The 24,067-nt window shown below is 40.1% G+C and overlaps 1 protein-coding gene across 3 annotated transcripts in view; it reads left to right on the top strand.

The window, feature by feature from the left end:
• COP1 (COP1 E3 ubiquitin ligase) overlaps positions 1 to 24,067 on the top strand; it is a 114,343-nt gene that overhangs the window by 12,670 nt on the left and 77,606 nt on the right. Inside the window, exons 2-6 of one of the 3 annotated variants that reach the window (XM_037145577.2) lie at positions 1,073 to 1,132; positions 5,671 to 5,768; positions 9,804 to 9,868; positions 10,606 to 10,725; positions 18,363 to 18,431. In XM_037145577.2, the coding sequence (XP_037001472.1) occupies positions 1,073 to 1,132; positions 5,671 to 5,768; positions 9,804 to 9,868; positions 10,606 to 10,725; positions 18,363 to 18,431 (412 nt within the window). Of the gene's footprint in view, positions 1 to 1,072; positions 1,133 to 5,670; positions 5,769 to 9,803; positions 9,881 to 10,605; positions 10,726 to 18,362; positions 18,432 to 24,067 lie in introns of all 3 variants that reach the window. The other 2 variants (XM_037145576.2, XM_037145578.2) reach the window with 2 other exon arrangements.

Genomic DNA, 24,067 nt, shown 5'->3' with positions numbered 1-24,067 from the left:
TTAGTAAGAATTGGATTTGCGTGCCAGTGACAGGAAACTTGGTAAATACTGGCTTAAGCAGGTGAGGGTTTGCTTTCTCACGCACTGCGAAGCCCAGAGGCGGGCAGTCGGGGGCTGGTGCGGCTGCTCCTGGATGTCCTGGGAGACCGGGGCTTGGCTTCCTGGTTCACAGCTCATCTCCAGGGTCCCAAGGTGGCTGTGGTTTGTCTCAACACTTCTCCCAAGTTTTCGGAAGGAAGAGGAGGGAAGGATAAAGGGAAATCTTTTTTGTATAAGCTTTTGCACTTTTCTGGTAGACAGTGTCTTTTCAGAGATTAATAACCACGCTTCATTGGCCAGAACTGTGTCGTAGTTGGGAGGACTTGGTGTTTCACTCGTAGTGCCTGGAAGTGATATCCTTGTGGCTAAGACCGTGGACCTCAGTTTGACCATTTCTGTACCTCCATTTTCTCATCTATAAAACAGGCCTAGTAACAGGTACCTACCAACACTGTGATGTTGTAAGGATTAAGTGAACTAGTACGTGTCGTTGTTTTAGTGGATCTGGCCTGTGTTGTTTTAAGTGTTAGCCATCATTATCAGCGTCATTACCTGGAAGAGTTACCGAAATTGGAATTGTAAATTTATCCCTCGGGGAATTCATTTTCTTTGAGATGGGAAATAAAAGAGCATTTGAATGAGTGGGTCTGGATAGGTAGGTGTTTTTGAGTACAGGGATGATGGAAAAGATGGTGGAACTTTCTTAAGGACTCTTGTGATTGCATTGCACTGTGCCCTTCCTCAGTGTGTTCAGAGCTTGATGGCCCTTAAGGCCATCTTGAATGAATTGTCACTTTACCTGCAATTCCCTGAAGTTCATTCAGCCCAACAGAAATTTATTTATTTATTTATTTATTTATTTATTTATTTATTTCTTAAGTAGGTATGCAGGAATTTCATCTTCCATTGATAGGATATTTGAAGACTTAGCAGTGTATGAAAATGTGATTTTGTTGCATTGTTGCTGGCCTTTTCCAATTTGAAATCACTGTTTTTTAAAAATGTATCAATTATTTTTCTATTTTCTTTTTAGCCCTATCTGCTTCGATATGATCGAGGAAGCATACATGACAAAATGCGGCCACAGCTTCTGGTAAGGTGATTTTATGTAGCTCAATTGTCTTTTGGCAGAATTAAACTTGTGTGTAAATGTAGTCCCTGAGAAGTTATGTTTTTTGAAGCTAATTTTGGTTATCTTGTAATCATATTATTTCTCTGACTAATATACCTTTGCAGGTTCTATGGCTCAAGGCAGTTACAATATGGTTGGTGCATAATATGTGTGAAGTACTTAGATTTACCACAGGCCTTACAGATGGATTTTAAAACTCTTGGGTTTATTAATCGTTGAAGAGCTTTGACTGCTGATGTAGAAAACTGGGAGTGGGGGGTGCTGGGTAATCAGGACGAAGCACCACGCAGGACAGCATGCTAGAAGGGCAGTGGGAAAGGTACGCAGGGTCAAGGAGTTCTGTTTTCTTCTTCAGCATGTTGCTCAGCGTTACCTCTAGGTGGTATGTCACATCAGTATATGTATCAGTATATGTATTTTTAAAAGTTATAGTTGTGGTAAAATACACATAATAACATTTACCATCGTAACCAATTTTTTAAGTTGATGAATGCTAAGTAGGTGTACATTGTTGTTCAGTCTCCAGAACTTTTTCTTGCAAAATGGAAACTCCGCCCAGCCTCTGTCAGTCACTGTTTAACTTTGTGTTTCTGTAAATTTGACTGTTCTAGGCCTCATGTCACTGGAACCAAACAGTGTTTGTCTTTTTGTGACTGGCTCGGTTTACTCAGCATAATGTCTTCAAGTTTCATCCGTTTTGTAGCCGTGGCACCTTTCCTGTCAAGGCCGAACACCACTCCACTGCGCGTATGTGTTCATTTTGTCTGTCTGCTCACCTGCCAGCAGGCATTTGGGCTGCTTTCACCTCTTAATTAGTACTGATACTGCGCTTTGAACGTTGGTGTGTAGATACCTCCTTGGGACTCTGCTTTCAGTTCTTCAGGGTCTGTACCCAGGAGTGGAACCGCTGCATTGTGGGTGATGCTGTGAGTGGTTTTTGATGAACGGCCATCCCATTTTCCTCGGCTGCACCGTTTTACATTCCCACCATGAGCGCACAGGGTTCTGATTTTTCCACCCCCTTGCCAATACTTTTTTTTTTTTAATAGTAGCCATCTTAATGGATATGCTATTTGTGTATGTTTAATTCCTTTTGTTTGTTTTTTGTTTGGGGGTATATTCTACTTGCAGTTAATCATCTCCATAAATCATTTACACTGTTTGTATATTATTTTAGCCTTAATGATTCTCATGTGTTCTAATATAATTCATCATTCTAATTCATGTTGCAGTCAGACCCATAATTTTACATGGAGTTGAATGTATTATCTGGTAGGTTATTATCTGTTGGTCAAGAAGAGTTCTGGGTATCCTCACCAGTCTGCAGTTCCTTAGTTTGATCTCCAGCACAAGGCTTCATTGTTAGGTATCGGTATATCCAGTCTGCCAGTCATTTAAAAAGAAGTTTAAAATAAAGATTGCTTTCTTAGCTGGTGTTATTATGGTTCGTGAATCACTGTCTGTTCTGTATCGCTACCAGAATTCTGGCCATGTGCGTCTTGCTTCCAGCTGATGGTACAGTAGTGTTCTCTTTGATCCATGAATCCATCCAGCACCTTAGCATTCCGTAGGAAACCGTAGGGAATGATTTTGGTCATTCTAGAAGATTAGGTGGTTTAGATAGAGGAGGCTTTTTCAACCTTGGTGGTATTGGTGCACTAGACCAGATACGTAATTCTTGGCAGTGGGTGAGTACCCCGGGTATTGTATATTGTTTAGCAGTATCCCTGGCCTCTACCCACTAGCAACCCCAGTTACGACAGCCAAAAAATTTCTTCAGACATTGCCAGGTATCCCTTAGGGGACAAAATTGCCCTCCACTGAGAACTACTGATACAGAGCTGAAAGAGCAAGCTCTTGAGGAGGTAGACCAGGATTCTCGTTCTGGCTCTAAAACTGACCTTAACCTTTGTTGGTTCACTCAACCTGTCTCTTCTGCTGCTGCTCACTACCCCTCCCCCATCCTCTTCCTACTTCTTCCTCTTCTTCTTTGGAAGGCTTGAATGAAGGTGTTAAAGTGTGAAACAGATTAGGTGAGGTTTAATTTTTTCTAACTGCCCTCCTCTAACTTTTGTATTCACTGTGGCATTTTAAAAAAAGGTGCTGAAGAGTCTGCTGAATCAGTTCAATAATCTTGCTTTTCTGTGTTGTGAGGGGTTGTCAATTACCCATTGACTTTATAACTAGACAGGCCTGGATTTTTCCGTGAGTCCCGTAATCTTCATGGTGTGCCTGTGTCATTGGAAAGCTTCATTTTTTTTTTTTTTTGGTAATTACAGTTTACACTCAATATTCTTTTATATTAGTTTCAGGTAAATAGCATAGTGATTAGACTCTTATATAATCTTCCAAGTGATCTCCCCCCCATAAGTCTAGTCATTGGTTTCTTAAATTCCTTTTTTTCCCTTCAAATAAAAATAATCTTAATCCTTGTTACAATTCAAGTTACTCTGTTACACCCTGATGTGAATGTGTTTTAAAGTATCCACCAGAGAGCAGGTTTCGGTTGGAGAGAGACCATAATTTGGCAAGAGCTAATAAACCTGGAGGTTGGCGCACCCGTTGTCAGGCTTGCTAAACTGAAACATTTTTGCACTTTGTTTAAAACAGAAGCTCATAATTATTTACCCTATCCTAACAGGTAAGGCCTGTGTGGAACTTCAGTCACTAACAGAAGCCTATATAGTATCATCTGTTTGCTAATTTGAACCCTGGCTGGTAATTGAGTGAAGCAGTACACCACTTCAAGGCTCCGTCCAAATTATGGATAGTAAATTAAATTGGACTACATCAACTGTTTGTCTCACATCCGCTTATAAATGGTAACTCTTTCCTAGTAACAGGTTGGAGACAGTATACCAGGTATTTCTTTCTCTTTATTCATTCCTGCAAGACAGTGAACCTGCGATTGGCTGTAGCTAACTGAAATGCAGTAAAAAATCTGGCTTCTTTGTGACAGAGTTAAGGACTGTTCTTTATATTTGTCCCTTGGTGCCTCTAGCTTGTCCCCTACACTTTGCTTCTTAGACTCTTGTCTGCCGAGTCCTTATTGACTGTTTCGCTTCACTGCAAATTAATAATGACTCACAGGTTCCCTCCGGGTTGCCATCTCACAGCGTCTCTTCTTCGATGGCACCTGGGTGCCTGGTTGCCTTTTGGGACTTTTGGCTAATTCGTCATCTTACACCTTGCTGTTAGTTTTTCTTTATACCTGGTCATTATGTATGACCACTGTTTCTGATTCGTCTTTGTTGTTCTTGTTATGGTTCCTTGTTCTGGAATTTTCTATTTATAATTTTCTTTATCTACTTATCCCTGTTCACATAGAGAGAAAAAATACTCCTATTTTGCAGGTGGACAACCGTATACAGCTGTAGAGAATAGTCATTCTTTGTTGTCAGACACACACTTACCGGAAGTCACGGCACCCATGGATGTCAGCACAGTGTGGTACTGCATGATTCTTTTTAAGGGTCGCAGTATGAGTAGCTATTGAAAATTTCTCAGGTTTGGTTGAATGATATTTTAAAAGTTTTTTATTATAAGATAATACACAATTGTGAAAAGCCTAACACTGCAGAAATACATGAGGTAAGAAAGGAAAAATTTCTTATAATCACATTTCTTCAGGTATAACTATTAATAGCTACTGATTATTTTTCATGGCTGTACTTACATATTGCAGCCATTTTTATTGGCTATATATGGTACATTGCATTGGATTGATGTTTACAGATTTATTTAGCCAGCGTCCTAGTGTTTTGATTGCTTCTAATTCATCGTGTTATTTACAGATAAGCTTGAGTCGAACACCCTTCTACGTATGTATCTCCTGTTTCCTCAGGGTACATCCCTAGAAGTCCAGTCACTGTGTCAAGGGGGGGGGGGTGCGCAGCCGTAGGTTTCTCATGTAACTCGCGCCTTCTCAAGAGCGGCAGCTGTACGTCCCGCAGCAGCACACAAGGCGTCCTGTCCACATGAGACTTTTCCATTCTCATTGGTCAAAATTAATATGTAGTTTAAATCAGGTTTTTGTCCTGGTGAGATGATGATGTTCTCGTGCTTATTGACTAATTTTTTGTTGTAATAATTTTTTTGTTTTTCTCTTATTTACATTTTTTGAATAAGCTCTTTTCGTATTAAGGATATCGACATTCCAAGAACACAAATTGTGTTTGCTTAATTAAATCATAGGCATTTGCTTTGCATGGTGTTGTCGTGTACTATTTCAACTGCATAAACATTCAAGTTAGTACAACTTTTTAAATGTTAAATTCAGTAGATTTGTTATTTAAGTTTATTTTTCAATACATTTGTATCCTGTTGTCTAATAGATGCCCTGTGTATCTTTATGGTATAAACGCTAGAGCTGAAGTAAATCGGTCACTGATTACATACGTTGAAAGGAAGGATGGAAGACTGATGGGCGTTATTTTGTGACCCGTTTGTTAACCAGTCGCTGCTAATCAGACCTGTTTTATTCTTTTCCCTGCTGACAGCTACAAGTGCATTCACCAGAGTCTGGAGGACAACAATAGATGTCCCAAGTGTAACTATGTTGTGGATAATATCGACCATCTGTATCCTAATTTCTTGGGTGAGTCTTTTATTTTTAAAAATACTCATTCTCCAAAAGTGTATGCAAGCACTAATTAATTCAGAAACTATAGCTTAGAATAAGCAAGTCTCTCTTCCCTACTCACCAGGTGCTTTCCCGAATCTTATCTGGGTTGTGACAGGTTCCATATCATATCATATTATTTTTAAGTTTCTGAAAACAAAATTTGATTGACACAACTTTTAGATACTTGTATAGATGGCTGGACCGAATGTGAGGCTAACAGGATGCCAGGTGTCCAGAAGACCTGTCTCGTTAACGTAGCGTTGTGCATCCCCGCTGTTCCTGCTTTAGGGGCAGCAGTCGGGAGCAGTGGGCTGATGGAGAGGGGACAAGGGCAAAAACCCCTTTTGGGTATGAGTATTCGTGCATGGGGCAGAGAGTCTGTAATCTGGGAGGCAACTGAAGAGTAAGACCTGGGGCAGGAAGGGATGCAGAACTTTTGAGAGAGCGGTGGTAGCTGGAAAAGAGAGAAAATAGGGAACTCAGGGTAAATGGTAAGTGGTCAAGAATCATGTCCACTCAGAGACCAATTTTGCTTCTCTGAATATTCTTTCCAGGTGCTAAAAAGCCTAAGATATTATGGGAAATCTTTAGATCGAGTTTTTAGGAATGGAGTTAATTGTCCAAAAAATAATTTTCGGATACGGGTAGGCATGAAGTAGGATACTGTTGGGTATATCCATCGAAAAGGTTAACCCTTCATTCTAAAGACGAGCGTACTCGCAGTTGGGGTGTGATGTTGACCTGTGTGTTAGGTACTGTACCTGCCAGTTGCTCAGGTCAGGCGCTGGTTTACGATAAATCACAAGTTTGAACCCTTTCAGCTGTGCCTCTCGTTTTCACCTCTGCTTTAAAACTGCATTGGCTGCTGTCTTTCCCCCCCCCCCTTTTATTTTCATTGCAATATAGTATCTTTTCATGAAGGACAATCATGTGATGATTGCACAGCAGAAAGGAATCTCGGAGGAAATACCGTGAAGATTTTCTGTTGGAATACCACGTTCCTCTAGGTAGATAGTCTGATGATACAGTTGCAGAGGGAACTTGCTAAGTGAGAAGATGCTGAGGTTTGATACTCTGCAGGCCAGACGTCATGGGCTAATCTAGAGAAAAGGGAAACAAAATCCTGTGAAGCAGAACCCTTTGTTCTTGAACTTGGACTGATGCTGCCAAAAGAATCACTTTCCTATCATTTGCATAACTTGGTAAAACTACTTTTTTTGGAATGGTTAAATACAGAAATGAATCTAATGTTCTGAAAATTCTGGTATTTACTAAATTTTTATTTTAACTTTTAATATATTTTATTGATTACGCTGTCCCATTTTTCCTCCCCTTTATGCCTCTCTGCCCTGTGCCCCCCTCCCACCAGCATTCCCCCCTCTTAGTTCATGTCCATGGGTCATGCATGTAAGTTCTTTGGCATCTACATTGCCTATACTATTCTTAACCTTCTACCTACAAATTATGCTTATTCCTACTCTCTCACTTCTCACTCTCTCACTCTCTAAAGCAGGGGTGTCAAACTCGTTTTCACCAGGGGCCACATCAGCCTTGCGAATGTAACTTTAGGACTGTATAAATGTAACTACTCCTTAACTAGGGGACAAGGGGCTCCTCTCTGCCAGTGCGGGGTGGATAAAACAAGGTGGAGGGGCCGGATTTGGCCTGCAGGCCTTGTGTTTGCCACCTGTGCTCTAAAGGAAACTGTTCAGTGCAAAACAGCTCAATTGTGCTGCTGCCTTGGGGCCAGGTGGCTCCGGCCTCACTGGTCTGCTCCTCTCTGCTCCACTCTGTGCCGCTCTGCTCTGTTTGGGCTGTTCTGCCCCACCAGGACTTCTTCACCTTTCTAAGTGTTTCTTCACCTTACTATTGCCAGGCACTGTCCTAAGTGCTTTCTGTGTGTGGACCTGTTTAATTCTCACTTCTTTACGATAGCCAGTGCCGTCACCTTCATTCCTCAGGTGAGGAAACTAAAGGCACAAGCAGGTTGAGGAACCACATCAAGTTCCACAGCCAGTGAGTGGCAGAATGGGGTTGGGTCCTAGGCAGTCTCGCTCAAGTGCATCTGTCTTTACTGCACTGTCCTGCATCTGAAAAGACAGCTGCTGGAAGGGGAAACGTAGCAGCAGAAGTGCAGTGTTCTCGGAACTACGGCTGTCGGAAGGGTCTGTGGAATTATAATTATGGATACAGACTGCCCTTCAGTTTCAGTGGTGTATGAGATTTCTTGGCAAAATGCAGTGTGAAGTATTAAGTTATTTAAGTCACATTTCCTATATAAAAATGGTTAATTCTATAGTGGAAACATTAAACTCTTACCCACACACACTTCTTTATCCCCAGTACTGCATTATTCCAGGTTCTCGTCTTCATCTTCCCTGGATCCTAATGATACCTTTGCATGTGAGATACATTGCAGGCCCTTCAGAACCAGGGTCGTCTGTCTGCATTTCCAGGCTTAGTTCTTAGCCCCTGTTAGTCATTAACAGAATCCCTGTGTCACAGCCATATTGATTTAAAATCATTTCATCTCCTCCCATTTTATGACTTTGCCCCTCGCCCCTTCCCTCACCCTCTCTGAATTCTTTTTTGTGTCCTTTTCTGCTAAGCGAATCTCTGTGTGCCTGTGTTGGCCCAATTCTGATGTCACCTTCTCTTCGAAGCCTATTCCTTACATTTCAGTTGCCCCTCCTCCTGTGTTCTTTGTAAATCTGTTTCAGTGGAAGCACGGATTTTTCACATTACATTACAACTACTGCATCCTACACATTTGTCTTCCTACTCTGAGCCGCTTTGAGTCCTGGACTGAGTCTTACTTAGATTTAGTCTCACTTGTCTGTGAAGTTGGATCTCTAGTGTGGGCTTGGTACCTCTCTGGTTTGTTCAGATACATTTGCCATTGGGTTGTGGTTTAGTGAGAGTTACTGGATAGTTCGGTGTGTATCCCAGCTCTCTCTCGGACTGTCGCCACGGTCAAGGTCCTCGTGTTCTCACAGTCCCTGCTCTCTAAATGGGAAGACCTCACCCAGTGAGACGTCTGCAAATGAAAGTGCCCACCTGGCCTGGTGCTAGTTTCCCTTTGTCGTTTTTTTATCAGCTGGCTGTTCAAGACAGAACACTCGAATTAAAAGTAGCTTCAACAATAAGGAAAATGGGTTGATTCCTGTAAAAAGAATTGTTAGAACTAATTCTGTGTTTTGGCAATCTTACCAAGGTTTTCTCATCTTTTTGTTCCTCCACCCCCAACATACGAGTTGGTCTTTGGCTACATTTCCTCCAGACCGCAGGATGGCTCCGAGCAGTTCCGGATCCCGTTCGTTAGTGCTTGCAGGGACGGAGCCTGGTTCTCCCCTCTCCTCTTTCCGAAAGACGGCATGCCCCTCACCGGTCAAAACTAGGTCACGTACTTGACCCAGACTCAATCCCTGGCAGGGGTATGAATGACCAGACGGGTTTAGCTTAGTCAAGGATCGTACCCTGGGGCTGGGGAGCGGCCTGGCCTCTGAAACAATGTGCTCATCTGACACTTAGGGACAGTCATGCTATTATTTAAAAAAAAAAAAGGTGGGATGGTTTTTGGATAGGTAACTGTCATTGCCTGCCATGATATTCACAGAAGAGTCAAACACACAAAAACATATATAAATTTTTAGTGCCTACCTTGTAGATTCAACCAGTTACCATGGAGAACATGGGCCAGCCTCTCGAAGTGAAGGGTCATCTCTCAGTAGTGTCATCGCTGAAACATGTGAGGGTGGGCACATGTTCTGAAGAGTTTTTATGTATTTTGAGAGAGAGGGAGAGAAACATCGATTGGTTGCCTGTCGTACCAGCCTCTGCCCGGGAACTAAACCTACAACCCAGGCCTGTGCCCTGACTGGGAGTTGAACTGGCGACCTTTGTTCTATGGGATGATGCCTAACTCACCGAACCACACCAGTCAGGGCTAGACGATATCTTTAACAAAATATAAATTATGTGTGTTTCTTGGTTTGCTTTTATTTTCAGTGAATGAGCTCATTCTCAAACAGAAGCAAAGGTTTGAGGAGAAGAGGTTCAAATTGGACCACTCAGTGAGTAGCACCGTATGTTTCAGTTCTTATTACTATTTTTAATACATTTCATTCATTGTTTTTATTGGTATAATATTAGGTATTCAAGTTTAGTATATTGTTGATTTTTGTTAAAATATCAGGTATTCAAGTTTAGTATATTGTTGATTTTTGTTAAAGGGGCTTTGTTTAAGATCGTTTTGTTCTATAAAGAACTTGAACTGCATTGTTTAAAATTTGCCCGTGATAGTCTTGTGGAAGGTTTGGTGGCATCACACTGACACAGCTGGCTTGTACCACGTGCCATTTGGAGGATGTGGCAGGGTGAAAAACTGTGTGGTAATTTGGAAAAACTGTTGAACGATTCTTAACTTAAAGGATTAGCCCTAAATTATTGAGGCAAGTGAGCTTAAATTAATACCTTACAACCAGATACAAAGTTGAGAATATGGCTAGAACATTAATTAAAATCCAAGCACTTATTTCTAAGGGAATTACACCTTTAGGGATGCTGAGTTAACATTTGTCTTGAATATGCCTTTCATATCTGTTACCTAAATTCATTTAAGGGAAAAACGGCGTTTAGATGATAGTGGGAAGCCACTAGCTGGGACGGAGGCGGTTGGAACATTATAGTTTATTTACTTTTGATATCTATGTAATAAACATACTGGGAAGTAGCAGTTAAACATTTATTTTAGGCTTTCCGAAACAATCTCTTAGAGAGTTACTTTGTTTCTTCCCTTATTCATTTTTAGAATGGCCACAGGTGGCAAATCTTTCAGGATTTACTGGGAACTGACCAAGACAACCTTGATTTGGCCAATGTCAACCTCATGTTGGAGCTCCTAGTGCAGAAGAAGAAGCAACTGGAAGCAGTAAGTGGCAGCTGAACTTGGAACAAAATTGATGTCAATGGAACTCTTTATTGCATTGAAAAAGATCTAGAAATGTTTATAGATAATAGCATAGTGTTGCTTGATCCATCCAGTTTTATTCAGCAGGAAATATATTTGAGGTGTCACTTCTAACAGGTTTTCCTTTTTCAAATGAAAGGAAGAACGGATTGCTTATAATATAACTCAGAGTGGCCAGTTTGTATTAACAAAAGCTGAGTGTTAAGAAAGATCATGAGAAAGTACAAGATATTGGTCATTTTTCTTCTGATGAATGTCTTCTTTGCCATGTTGTCCCCTTTTTACTTACAAGATTTGAAGGAGAAAATAGACTTGTTTTCTTTTTATCTACATAAAGCCTTCCCAGCAGGTGCCCGCCGGCAGCACAGTCATCCGCAGCTTAGCTAACAGCATTTCCAAAGATGAGAACTGAAACTGAATATACCCTGTTTGGTGTGATAATATGTCAGTAAATATGAAATTGCATTTATTTCCTGTAAAAGTGTAAAATGTGAATTTGCGAGTAGTAGGAACTGAGTATGATCCATTATAAGCAGCGCACACCTTAGCAAAAGCAAATACCCACCCTGCCTTAGCTTATATAAGAAGGGGCTCTTTATTGATAGGATGCGGGAGTGAGTAGTTCACACACATGGAAAGGAAGGGCCTAGCAAGCAGACGTTGGAAAGATTGGAACCGTGGCCTCTCCGGGCACTGCCGGGGATGCGCTCAGGCTCTTCAGTGCTGTTGAGAGTCCGGCTTCCCGGCCTCTGTGTGAGCGCGGGTGTTTCTCTGGGACAGGTGTGATTCTCTCCTCTGATTTCTACCCCGTGGGGGAGGGTGGGTTCGCTTGTAGTCCCTCATTTACATTTATGTTTTTTGATAGAAGAAAAGGGGTTTTCCCTTCCAACTTCAGTTTAAGAAATTCTGTGGATAGATTCTGATTAAACTGCTTCACCTAGATCCCCCCTAATAGAATGGGAATATGTCAGTGGGAGAAAGGAGCAGGGGAGGTTGAGTCTCCCAAACTGTGTCTTTTGAGGGGCGGAGGAAGGCTAATTTTTTATTTACTTATTTTAGGTTTATTGAGATATAATTGACACAAGCACCATATAATATTAATGTTTTTTTCTTTGTGATGAGAAGTTTTAGGGTTTACTTTTAGCAACTTTCAAATGCAGGAGTACTAACTGTAGTTATTATGTTGCACATGATTGTATCCTCAGAAATTAATCTACCTTATAACTGGAAGTTTCTACCTTTTGGCCATTTTTGTCCAATTCCCTGCCCCCCTGCTTCTGGCAGCCACAAATCTGATGTCTTTTTCTATGAGCTCTTTTGTTTTTCAGATTCCACAAATACTCAATAAGCAAGATCCTCCAGTACTGGTCTTTCTCTGTCTGACTTATTTCACTTAATGTCCTCGAGGTCCATCCACGTTGTTGCAGGTGACAACACCACCTTCTTTCTCGTGGCTGAGTGGAGTGGTGTTTCATGTGGGGCGTGTGCCGTAGGCACCACATCTCCACTTGTGTGTCGATGGACACTCAGCTGGTTTTTGTATCTCAAGTATTGTAAGCAACGCTGTAGTGAACATGGGGTGCAGAGCTCTTTTCGGCACCGTGATTTAGTTTTCTTTGGACATACACTCAGAAGTGGGATGGCTGGATCACATGGTCGCTGTGTTTTTTATTTTTTGAGACACCTCCGTGCTGTTTTCCATAGCAGCTGTACCAGTTCACATCACCACCATCGATGCACAGGTGTTTCCTTTCCTTCATATCCTCAGTATTTGTCATTCCTTGTCACTTTGACAATAGCCAGTTTAACAGGTGTGAAGTGACACCTTACTGTGGTTTCGATTTGCATCTCCCCAATGATTGGTGACACTGAGCACTGACCGTTTCATGTACCTCTTGGTCATTCGAATATCTTCTTGGCAGAAGTGTCTATTTGGGTCCTTTGCGCATTTTTAAGTTGGATTGTTGTTTTTTGCTATTGAGTCTTGATGTCTTCATAGATGTTGGATATTGACATATATTTATACATCGACCCCTGACAAGATGCGTGATCTGCACATACGTTCGCCCACCCTGTTGGCTGCCTTTTCATTTTGTTGGTCATTTCTCTTGCTGTGCAGACGCTTTTTAGTTTTATGTAGTCCCACTTGTTTACTTTGTATTTTGTTGTTTATGCTTTAGGTATCACATTCTAAAAATTGTTGCCAGCACTCTTCCTGTGGTTTTAAACGATGTTTCTTATTAGCATCTACTATGTGCTAGAAGTTGTGGTAAGTGCTGTGGAAAAGACCAGATTCTACTGCTGGGCGGGCGGCGTGCAGGGTGGGGACGTAAACTAAATCAAGTAAATATTTTCACACAGAGATAAATGATATAGAGAGACTTCTTTATGGACTGAACATACGCAGTTACCATGCTCCCGAGACAATGGCGGCAGTGTTTTGTAAGCCCTGAAGCAGATGGATGAAAAGTAATAGATTAGAACATGTGAGACAGGTGACTAGTAGGCCAACAGTGGGGAAATAGCCAAGAACCAGCCCTATTTATGTGTGGAACTCGGGCTTTGGAATTGGGAGCATCAGGCATCTGATATAGTAAAGGTTGAAAGTAAGAAGATTGGTTGAGAGTCTGATTAAGAAGCAGTTGGAATCTCCGGTCAATTCCTATACCACTCATAGCAAATGATTCTCCTGTTCCTACCTTAGCAGAATACTAGATTTTTTTTTTTTTCCCTGTGGTGGGAAAGGAGTCTCCTGGGGCTCCCACGTAGTCAGCACCGTAGAGATGGGGTGCCTAGGGTGCCGTGCTGAAGGCAGGGGAGTTTGCATGCTGAGGGTGAGAGCCGTTGCCCTTCTTCCCACCTTCTGATGTGCCAGCATGATCCTTTGTTTTCTTTGGGCTTTTTGTCTTGGAATTGAAGAATCTTCGTTTTAGAGCACACATCCTTTTTCATTACTTTTTGCGGAGGGAGCCATCTCAGAAGCTAAGTTCCTAGCATTGGTTTTATAGCTTTTTTACATTATTGTGTTCCTATTTTACCTGACATTATTATTTAACTTGGTGAATATTTTGAACATACAGAAAAGTACAGAAAACAATGAGACTTGTCATACCTTGTCTCAGTTTTTCTTATTATTAACATTTTGCCATATGTCTTAGGTCTGCCTTTTGAGAATTAAATGTTTTTTTATACTTAGGCCCTCTCATGTCTCATCTTATTTCATTCCCCCAGAATAACCACCTTACGAAGCTGGCAAGCGTCCGTCTCAAGCGTGCACATGCTTTTCTCACATATATTTGTATCTACAGCTATAGAAAGTGTTGTTTGTATAATTTACAAGTTTATGTACAGAGCTATATGCTGTAGTTTTCCTTTTGACATATGCCTCTTTGTTTATTTTTGAGGTTTATGTTGATAAACATAGATCTAGTTTATTTATTTTAAGTTCTCTATAGTATTCCATTGCAAGGACATATCTCTTTCCCTATTGATGGATGTTTAGGTTCTTCCCAGTTCTTAACTATGAGTGACAATACTGCATTTAATATTGTTATACATGTCTCCTTGTATTCATATACGGGATGGGGCAAAAGTAGGTTTACAGTTGTTCGTATAGAAACTAATATACTAATTAAATAATAATACAGAATAAACTCTATGTTTTGCCTACTTACAACTGTAAACCTACTTTTGCTCCACCCAATATATACATACTTAGTGATTTAAGGAGTGGAATTGCTGTTCATAGGGTTTGCATGCACACTTTAACATTAATATTATTAAATAATGCCAAATTGTTCTTTGGGTTTGTACCATATGAACACTTCGTGTTATCTCTTTAAATTTCTGCCTAACTGATAGTTGTCGGATATTTGTGTGTGTGCGTGTGTGTGTTTTGGAAATTGCTACTTTTCCAAAAACATATTCAGGTAATTGAATTCTAGGTGAATTGCATTGTGGTTAGGCAACATGACTTTAGAAGTCCTGCATTTGCCCAGGTATTTCCCACTTCCGGTGCACTACATTCATTCCCCTGAGTCCCACCTGTGACTTTCCTGCTGCCTGAAGGACAGCTCCTGTCATTTCTTTAATGCAGATCCACTGGTGATGAGTCCTTTCAGGTTCCGTGTCTGGGGAGGCCTTTATTTTGCCTTTGTTTGAAAGGTACTTCTAAATAAGTATAGAATTCTAGATTTACCTTACTTCAGTATTTAATTTTTATTTTTAACTGTATCTTTTGAAAAATTATTTATTTATTGGCTGATTGGAGAGAGAGAGAGAGAGAGAAACATCAATTTATTGTTCCACTTATGTATGCATTCATTGGTTGATTCTTTTTTTTAATCCTTGCCTGAGGATATGTTTATTGGTTTACAGAGAGAGAGAAAAGGAGAGGAAGAGAGAGAGAAACATCAATGTGAGAGAATTATTGATGAGTTGTTTTCTGTACTCTCCCCGATTAGGTATTGAACCTGTAACCAAGGTATGTGCCCTGACTGGTAATCCAATTGGCACCCTTTTGGTGTATGAGATGACACTTCAACCTACTGAGGCGCCCGTCCAGGGTCATTGGTTGATTCTTGTATGGGCCCTGATTGGGATTGAACCTACAACCTTGGTGTATCAGGAAGATCCTCTAACGAACTGAGCTACCTAGGCTGGGTATTTCAGTATTTTTGAGATGTTTCTCCATTTTCTCCTGCCTTGCATTGTTTCGGATGAGAAGTCTGCTGCCATTCTTATTTCTGGTACTCAGAATGGTGTGTATTTCTCTGAGTTTTAGATGTCCTTTGTATGGTTTTAAGCATTTTGATTTTGGTTTGCTTTGGTAGAGTTGTCCCCCCACCATGTCTCCTGTTCCTGAAGGCTTTTGGGAGTCTTGGATCTGTGTGGGTTTATAGTTTCTATGAGATTAGGAACATTTTCAGTCCTTAATTTTTCAAATACTTTTCTGTCCCCTCTTCCACCTTGGGATCTCCAATTACGTAACTATTAGGCTGGTTAAAGTTCTTCCACAGCTCACTGATAGACAGCTCTATTCGTTTATGCCTTATCTTTTTCTTTTACCTGGTTCATTTTGGTTAGTTTCTGTTTGTATTGTCAAATCCACTGCGTTCCCTTACCTGCTTATGTTTTCCTGTAACTTCTAGAGCATGTATGTAGATCTAATAATTCTTTTAATGTTTTTGTTTAATGATTCTTAATTGTGTTATTTTTTTTTATTGCTGACTTTCCCCCTTATGGATATGTTTTCCCTCTTATTTTGCATGCTTATTAATGTTTTCATGGCATGCCAGAAATGATAAATTTTACCTTGTTTGATGCTGGATATTTTTGCATTCCTTTATACATTCCTGAAGCTTGTTCTGGCATGTAGTTAAGTTACTTGGGAAAAGTTTGATTCTCTTGAATTTTGCTTTTAAGCTTTTCTAGGTCGGGGCGGAGCAGATTTTTGTCTAGGATAATTTGCCACAGTATTTGAGGGAACCCTTTTGAGTATTCTGCCTGATGTAGAAGTTCAGTTTGTATGCTTTCAGTCTTTTGAAATTTATTATAGTTTTTATTATATGGTATATGGTCTGTTTTGTTGAATGATCACTTGCATTTGAGAACAGTAGGTTTTTTGTTGTAATGCTTTTATAAACATTGACTGTGTAGTTTGTTGACATTCAGATCTTTTCCTCCTAGCTCTTTCAGTTACTGAGAGGGGTGTGTTAAGAATACAATTTTGATTGTCCGTCTTGCATTGTTTTCTGTGACATTTGCTTCATGTATTTTGGAACTTCTCGTTAGGCACATCCGTGTCTAGGATTGTCGTGTCTTCTGATGAATGGTTCCTTTCGTCGTTATGAATTGTGTGTGGTTATCACCTGAAATGCTTCTTGCTGTGGAGGCGTTTTGTGTTGCGTTGTGGTGCAGTCGTCATACCAGGAGAAGTGCGCATCCTTTAGAAGTTTTTGACAGTGGATTCAAGGAAAAGAATGTAGTGATATAGAGAAAATTTAGCACCTAAGTCAGACTACCAGTATTATAAGATATGGCAAAATGACCTCATTTGTGAAATGTTACCTGCTTATTTTGTAGGTAGGGACTCTGAAGTCAGGTAGGGAAGCACCGAAAGATTTACAAGGTTCATGGGTTAGAATCCTAAAATTTGATTATCTGTTACACCCGGGCAGTCAGGTCTTCTCTTGTCTTCTCTTGGAACCTCCTCCTTTTCTTGCCTTTCTTTCCTTTTTCCTTCCCTTAAAATCCAAGTGATAAATAGTGCACCTGATTTACAAAGCCAAACAATATTACAAGGCCAAAGGAAGACCGGTTTTTCTTTCACCATGAAGCCTTGTGGGACTCTCCCCACTTTCTACAAGTCGATAGTATTCTTAACCTGTTTACATGTTCTGCTTCACAGAAGTAAAGTATTCAAACTTACTATTTTGAAGATGGTTTATATACTCCCTGTGCAACTGAACTGTGCTGTTGATTAGCAGTCTTGGCTGTGCGTGCTCCTTTTTATATACAGATGTGATTTTTGCTCTCTAGCCATTAATAATCTGTAGACAGTTATAGATAATCAGTGTGAGGTGTCCCAAGGCACATGCAGAGGATCCTGGGATGCCTCATCATCATCATTGGGAAACAGGTCCTGTGAGTTTGTTTTCGTGAGAGTTTAACTTCTCAGGAATGTGTCTCGGTTCAGTAAGTGCCACTTTGTTCAGCAAGAAAGAAATTTCACTTGTGAATCACTTGTGACACCACATTCTCACAAATTTATTTATTTGTGTATGTGTGTATAGTATGTATTCAGAGTGCATTTATTAAAGCTTGACACAGTGAAACAAGGAAGTTCTTAGCAGAGAGGAAGCCACAGGAGAGAGACCAGGCAGGGCTGCTTTGGCCCTCGGGAAGCAGTTTGGGAAAGAAGTGAGCTAAGTCATTTAAAGATATATTTCTTGTAACTGTATTTTTTGATACCCAGAAACTGTCATTTATCTGTTACATTTTTGTCTGATACCAATTTGGGTTACTTGCCCCCCTCCCTTCACTTATTATATTAAGCTTTTTGTTTTGTTTTTAAGTGTTTATGACTGAAATGTTCTGTAGAACTATGTTAATTTGTATATCTGTGAGTAGGTTATAATCAGAAATAATAAATTTGACTTCTGACTCTTTTGGATTTCTTCCCATTTATCATGCTTCTTACTCCTCTGCAATTGACATTTTTATGGGGAAAGTGATGTTAGCGTCCAGGGACTGTGTCTGTCCCACTGTGGTTTTGGTCTTGATGACGTAACCGTGTCAGTATGACCGGGGGACGGGTGAGAGGACAGATAGCAGACAGCCTGCTGTCGTGAGTGCTTTTTCAGCAGATAAATGAGGAGTGTAATTTAAAAACACCTGTTTCTTAAAATTAGTTTTAGGGAAAATGGCTTGCTTCTTCAAATGCCAACTAGCAGATGGGACCACTGAGTAAACGGAAGTAATAGACTGACTTAAACAGATGCATTAAGTTGCTTTATACTGATTATATTGTGGTGTTAAAGAAAACTTTGCACTCATAGTTACATTTTTAAAAGAACAATTATAATTTTCTATTATAGGAATCCCATGCAGCCCAACTGCAGATCCTTATGGAATTCCTCAAGGTTGCAAGAAGAAATAAGAGAGAGGTATATTATTTTATGTATTTTACATAATGTTTTCTTTCCTATTGTTGACTATTCTCATTTCCCCCCATTTTTGTAAAGGCGTTTCAGGCTAAAATTTTTTTTAAACATTTGAGTTTTCGTGAATTTTTCTTAAGTTTTGTTATTTTGACTTTTTTTACTTTTACAACTTGATTATTTAAAAGTCCCTTTTTGTAGATGTGCTGACAGCTCTTCTGTAGGACTAAATGCTGCAATGACCGACCTCAAAGTAGAGACAGTGTAGAGTAGAATTGTCAGGTGACAGTCTGCCCTTCACCCTCAAAGAAAACTTAGATACTAGAACCTCGAGTAGAGAGGGTTACAGTTTTTCCAATGGTAAAAATGTATGATGGAATAGAAACATGTAAAAATATAGCTATTTAGAACTTGGAAAATTAAGTCATGGGGAATAGTTAGAAGATAATTTTGATTAACAGTTTTATAACTAATATGTTCTAATTTAACATTCAAAGAATTCCTCAGTCATTTCACACTGGTACTGACTGTGGGAAAGTCAAGGGCACAATCCTATGCTCTCGGCAGCGCGCTAAAGTGACTCTGAAAGTTACTTTATACTTAAGTTCATGGCTGTCTCAACTCTCATGTATTTTTAGTTCAACTTATCTAATTAGGATACATTTTTACTCATTAAAAAATATGGCCATCTCCTTTGTGCTAGGTCATAGGCTATCTTTATTATTTTTGAAAATAAAAAGATGAGAAATGTGTTCATTTTGATGATGTACTTGAAGTGTGCATTGCTAGAACCTTATATTTATCTTAGTTTTGTGTTTCCCTCTTTTTTGATTATTTATCATGTATATTTTTTTCTTAGTTCAGATAAAATTTTTCTGTATTATGTGAGTGTTCATTGCTAATTATTTTTTAACATGGCTTATTGTTCTTAATTTTTGTTAACAATCTTGATTTTAATATTTCTGTTAACAAAAACATTATCTGTTTATTATAAATGTAAGATTTATTTATTCTTTTTTTGAGTGGGTACTTCTTAATCTTTAAGTGTATGGGAATTGACTGAGGATCCTGTTGGAATCCACGTTCTGCTTAGGGGCTGTCTGTGTCCTATGGTCTGCATTCTCAGGCAGCTCCCAGCGACGCTGCTCTGGATCCTCAGACCACACTTTGAGTGGCAAAGTTGAAAATTTTATAATGTGTGAAAGTAAAATTATTAATCGAGTATGTACATGCAACACATTTTGCTGTAGGAAGTTCTTTGGAAGAGTGATAATTCTTCATATCTCATACCCTATCTGCAGCCCATCATTTAAAGCAGAATGTGAAGTTCTTTTTCCAGTGGTTGTGTTTCTTCCTGCCTTAGACTTTAGTCTCATTGAGAGTGAGATTTAGTATGTAGGAAATTGCTGGTGGTGAATGGTGAATGAATCTGTTAAGTCAGCCGTACGAGTAAGAGGGTATCTGGGGGTTCAATGAAATGGCTTGCCATTGTCTGTGTCGTGAGTTTTGGAAGGTTTTTGTTAGTCCCTGAGGTTTTTTAGTGCTTTTCTATGGGATCAACTAATGCTTGCAATAATTTGTTAGATCTGAAGTTGTTTCACGCAATAAGGATATAGCATATGGGAGATTTTATCCTGCTAGCGCGCTGACAAGTTGCCCTGCCTCAGTGTACCGATGCTGGCGGAAGACGTGTGATTCCTGGGTTGCAGATAAAGGACTGATGGCGTCCCTTCTGGCAGCATCAGCCTCATGACCGCGTCAGTTACTCTGACCCCCACGTGCTGCAGCGGCCGTGTAGGGGTGGACCCGGGTTGTCACCACATACGCAGTGGGTTTATGTTACAGCTCAGGCACCTGAGTTTGGGAGACCCCGGTCTTTTAAAGGGCTCTGCTAACACACCTGCCGGTTTTTGCCCTGCAGGGGCACGCTGTTCTCATTAAACTGATCTGAAACAGATCTGCTCTCTTTCCTGGAAGAAGGTTTCTTTCTCGCCAGGGCATTCTCTGTACATTCTTGAGAAGATAACTTGGAACAACAGCTATCACAAGATAAGCAGAAATGGGAGAACTGGAAAGAGAATTGTTTCTTAACAGTAACTCTTCTTGTGATCCCGATTTGTCCTCTCTCTGATTTGGTGGCTGGTGGCCTCCAGTAATGCCTTCTGTGATACTGCCTTTGATCACATTCCTCTTAGTATCAGTGTTTCTATATATTTGTTATGAAATGCCTGGGTTAATTGTGCCGTAGTATTTTTCAGCTTACTGAAAGTTGAAGTAATAGGATCTTGTGAAGGATCCGTTTTGTGTCCCCTTGGTCTGTGTTCTGTCATGGTGAGCAGCCTAACCAAGGACCGTGCTACTGTAGCTGTGGGCGCTCTGAGTGTGTGTGTGTGTGTGGGGGGTGGAGTGGGGGCCTCTTCTGTGCCCGATGGTTTCTGTGCTCAGTGTGTCCACTCAGTGTGTTTGGTGACATCTGGTATTTCAGGTTTGATCACACACGGCACCTGGAGGAGCTAGGTTAACAGATTTTAAGAATTGTACTTGTTACTTTGATTATATTTCATACATTTCTTCATGATTGGAGTTGGGTATAGTAGTGATTTGTAATCATAGTAAAGTTTAGTCTAGAAAATAGAGTTAATACCTCGAGATTTAATGCAGATAGAATGAAGTGAGTGGCTGTGTTTTTTGCATATATTAAAAGTATATTTGTATATTTAATCCTCAAAATGAATATAATTGTTAAAGGTCTTATCTCCTGTAGTATAATTCATACTTGAACTTAGTTAAACAAAATGCAGCATGACCAGGAGGCAAACTACTGGTTTTGAATGTATATGGCTAAGATTAGCATTCAGACTTTGAAAATTAACTTTGTGATTTCATACTTAACTTTAATTTGGATTTTGATGGGTCTTGGTTTAGACAGCAATATATACCAAAAAGAAGTTAAATCTGCTTTTCAGCTGTTTTTCAAAATTTTTTAAATTTAATTTTATTCTATTTTTTTCATTACCATTTAGTCCCCTTATATATACCCCTGCGGTCACCACACTGTTGTCCATGTCCATGAGCTATTTTTCCTTTTTGTTCATCCCTCCACCCCTAACCTCCACCCCTGTCCCCCACTAGCTGTCTGTCATCTGTTCTCCACCTATGAGTTTGTCTGCATTTTCCTTGTTAGTTCACTAGATTCCACGTGTAAGTGAGATCATATGGTATTTGTCTTGACTCTGACTGGCTTATTTCACTTAGCATAATATTCTCCAGGTTCATGCATACTGTCACAAATGGCGTTGTGTAAATGTCCCATAGTTGTTTTATCCGCTCATTTTCTGAAGGACACTTGGGCTGCTCCCATATCTTGGTGACTGTAAACAGCACAGCAATGAACATAGGGGTGCTTATGTTCTTTCAGATTAGTGCTTTGGGTTCCTTCACTTGTCAGGTTTAACATACTTATTTACTCCAGTGTTACATTCCACTAGTATTTTAGGGCTGTTAGAATCCATGTTTAATTTTTATCTGTGATTTATTTTACCCTACCAGCTCTTTTGAATATTAAGAGACAAAAATCGGCACATAGTGGACTGCAGATTTAGTGACCGAAGCCATCAGACATTTACTGTCTTGGGTGAGGCACACTGGGGCCATGGAACTGGGTGCCCGTGACTCAGGGCTTCTTGCTGAGCCACAACCAAGGCGTTGGCCAGGGCAGCAGTTTCAGGGTCTCTCTGGAATAGGAACCAGGCTAAGCTCACGCACTCACTGGCTGTTGGACAGAAATGCCAGCGTCTTGCCACGTGGGCTTCTCCGTAGGATAGCTTACTGCATTGCATGCAGCTGGCTTCCGTCGGGGAACACGTGAGAAAGCAAGAGAGGCTTTGAAAACAGCACTCACATACCGTTTGTGGCTGAATCTGAGAAGCGACGTCCCAACATGCGTGCTGTTGATCATTGGAAGCAGACCCCAAGACACAGCCCACACAAGGGCGGGAACACTGAGGGGTGGGGACCTGCCCACCACAGTGCATAAATCAGTGCCTGTGTATAACCGAACGTGTCGTTCCTCCTCATGTTCAGATCGACAGATGGGCTTCGGGTTCCGTGTGAAAGCCAGTTTCATCTGTGCAAATTAGTGCTAGCATTTGAACAATATCCATATGTGTTTAATTTGAATTCACTTTAAAATGTACGTCTGGACATTTGTAGTACTTGTTCAATTTACTGTAATAGGACTGTTTTGATGAGTTGTGGTTTCCTCTTGGTTTTGTTTGGAATTTTTGTGAACTGAAATTTTTAATGTTTTTATGTGGAATAAAGCACAGAAAAGTTTATTCAGCAAATACACAGTTTAAAGAATCATCGTAGAATGCCCATCCATGTACCACCGTCCTGATTAGATGGCCGATTATTGCTAGGAGCCCTGAAGCTTCCTCCTCTTTCCAGGTGATACCCTTCTGTTTTGCCTGCTAGGTAGTTAATATTCTGATATTTATGGTAGTCACCGCCTGTTTTTCTTTATTCTTTTGATGCCTAAATATTTATGTCGCTCTCTCTCCCCTCCTCTCTCTTTTGAACTTACATAAATGCAATTTTATAATAATACTTCGTTCTTGTCTTCCCTGGGTCAGTGTTAAGATTCATCCATATTATTGTATATGGCTGTAGTTGATTTATTTTTGTTGTTGTATTAAGTGATTATACCCCATTTTTGTTGCTGATGGACTATTAAGTTGTTTTCAGTTTGGAGCTATTCACACAATGCTACTACTATCTTACATGTGTATCCTGCTATGCGTTAGCGTATGTATCTGTATGGGACGCACATGGAAGTGGAATTGATGAGTCATAGGATATGTACAAACATTTTCTAACCACTTGTGTTACCTAGTTACACTTCCTGTGGACATCATATGAGTGTTCCTGTTATTGCACTGTATTTGCGCCGATAGTTAGTATCAGTAGACTTTCCAGTTTAGCTAATTTGGGTGGTATATTGCCCCTATCTCTTAATGGTTTTAATTGGCATTTTCCTAATGATTAAGTTGAGGACATAGTACTATGTTTCATGGCCATTTAAACTTTTTGTGTCTATGCGGAATACTTGCTTAAGGCTTTTTGCACCTTTTCAGTTGATTTTGTTCATGGTTTGTGTGTATATATATATATATATATTCTAGATAAAAATTCTTTTAACCTATCTGTAGCAAATATTGTCCCCCTCTAATTGGGCTGCTCTTTTTCATTGTCCTGATGTCATTTAATGAGCAGAAGTTTCTGTCTTTAATGGAGTCAGATTTCTTCATCTTTCCTGTTACAATTAATGCCTTTTGTGTCAGGTAAAAAATTCTCCACTGCAGGTCACAAAGACATTTTTGCTATGTTATCTATTTGAGGTTTTAATTCCTTATTTTTCACAATCAGATCTGTAATCTACTTAGGGATTTATTGTGTATAATGTGAGGGATAGGGAACTTTCGCATGGATAACGAGTTGTCTGAGCACCCTTAACGAAAGACCTCGTCCTTCCCCCACCTCCAAGGTACCACCTTTGTCATGTATCGTGTGCCGTGTGTGTCTGGGTGCGCTCCTAGGCTTTCCTATGCTCTACTGGTCTTTGTCTTTTTTTTTTTTTTTTT

The sequence above is a fragment of the Artibeus jamaicensis genome, unplaced genomic scaffold (assembly GCF_021234435.1).
Source record: "Artibeus jamaicensis isolate MK-2021 breed Jamaican fruit bat unplaced genomic scaffold, CSHL_Jam_final contig_327, whole genome shotgun sequence".
NCBI classification, from domain to species: Eukaryota; Metazoa; Chordata; class Mammalia; order Chiroptera; family Phyllostomidae; genus Artibeus; species Artibeus jamaicensis.
The sequence above is the reverse complement of the archived record's forward strand: the minus strand, read 5'-3'. Positions and strand labels throughout refer to the sequence as shown.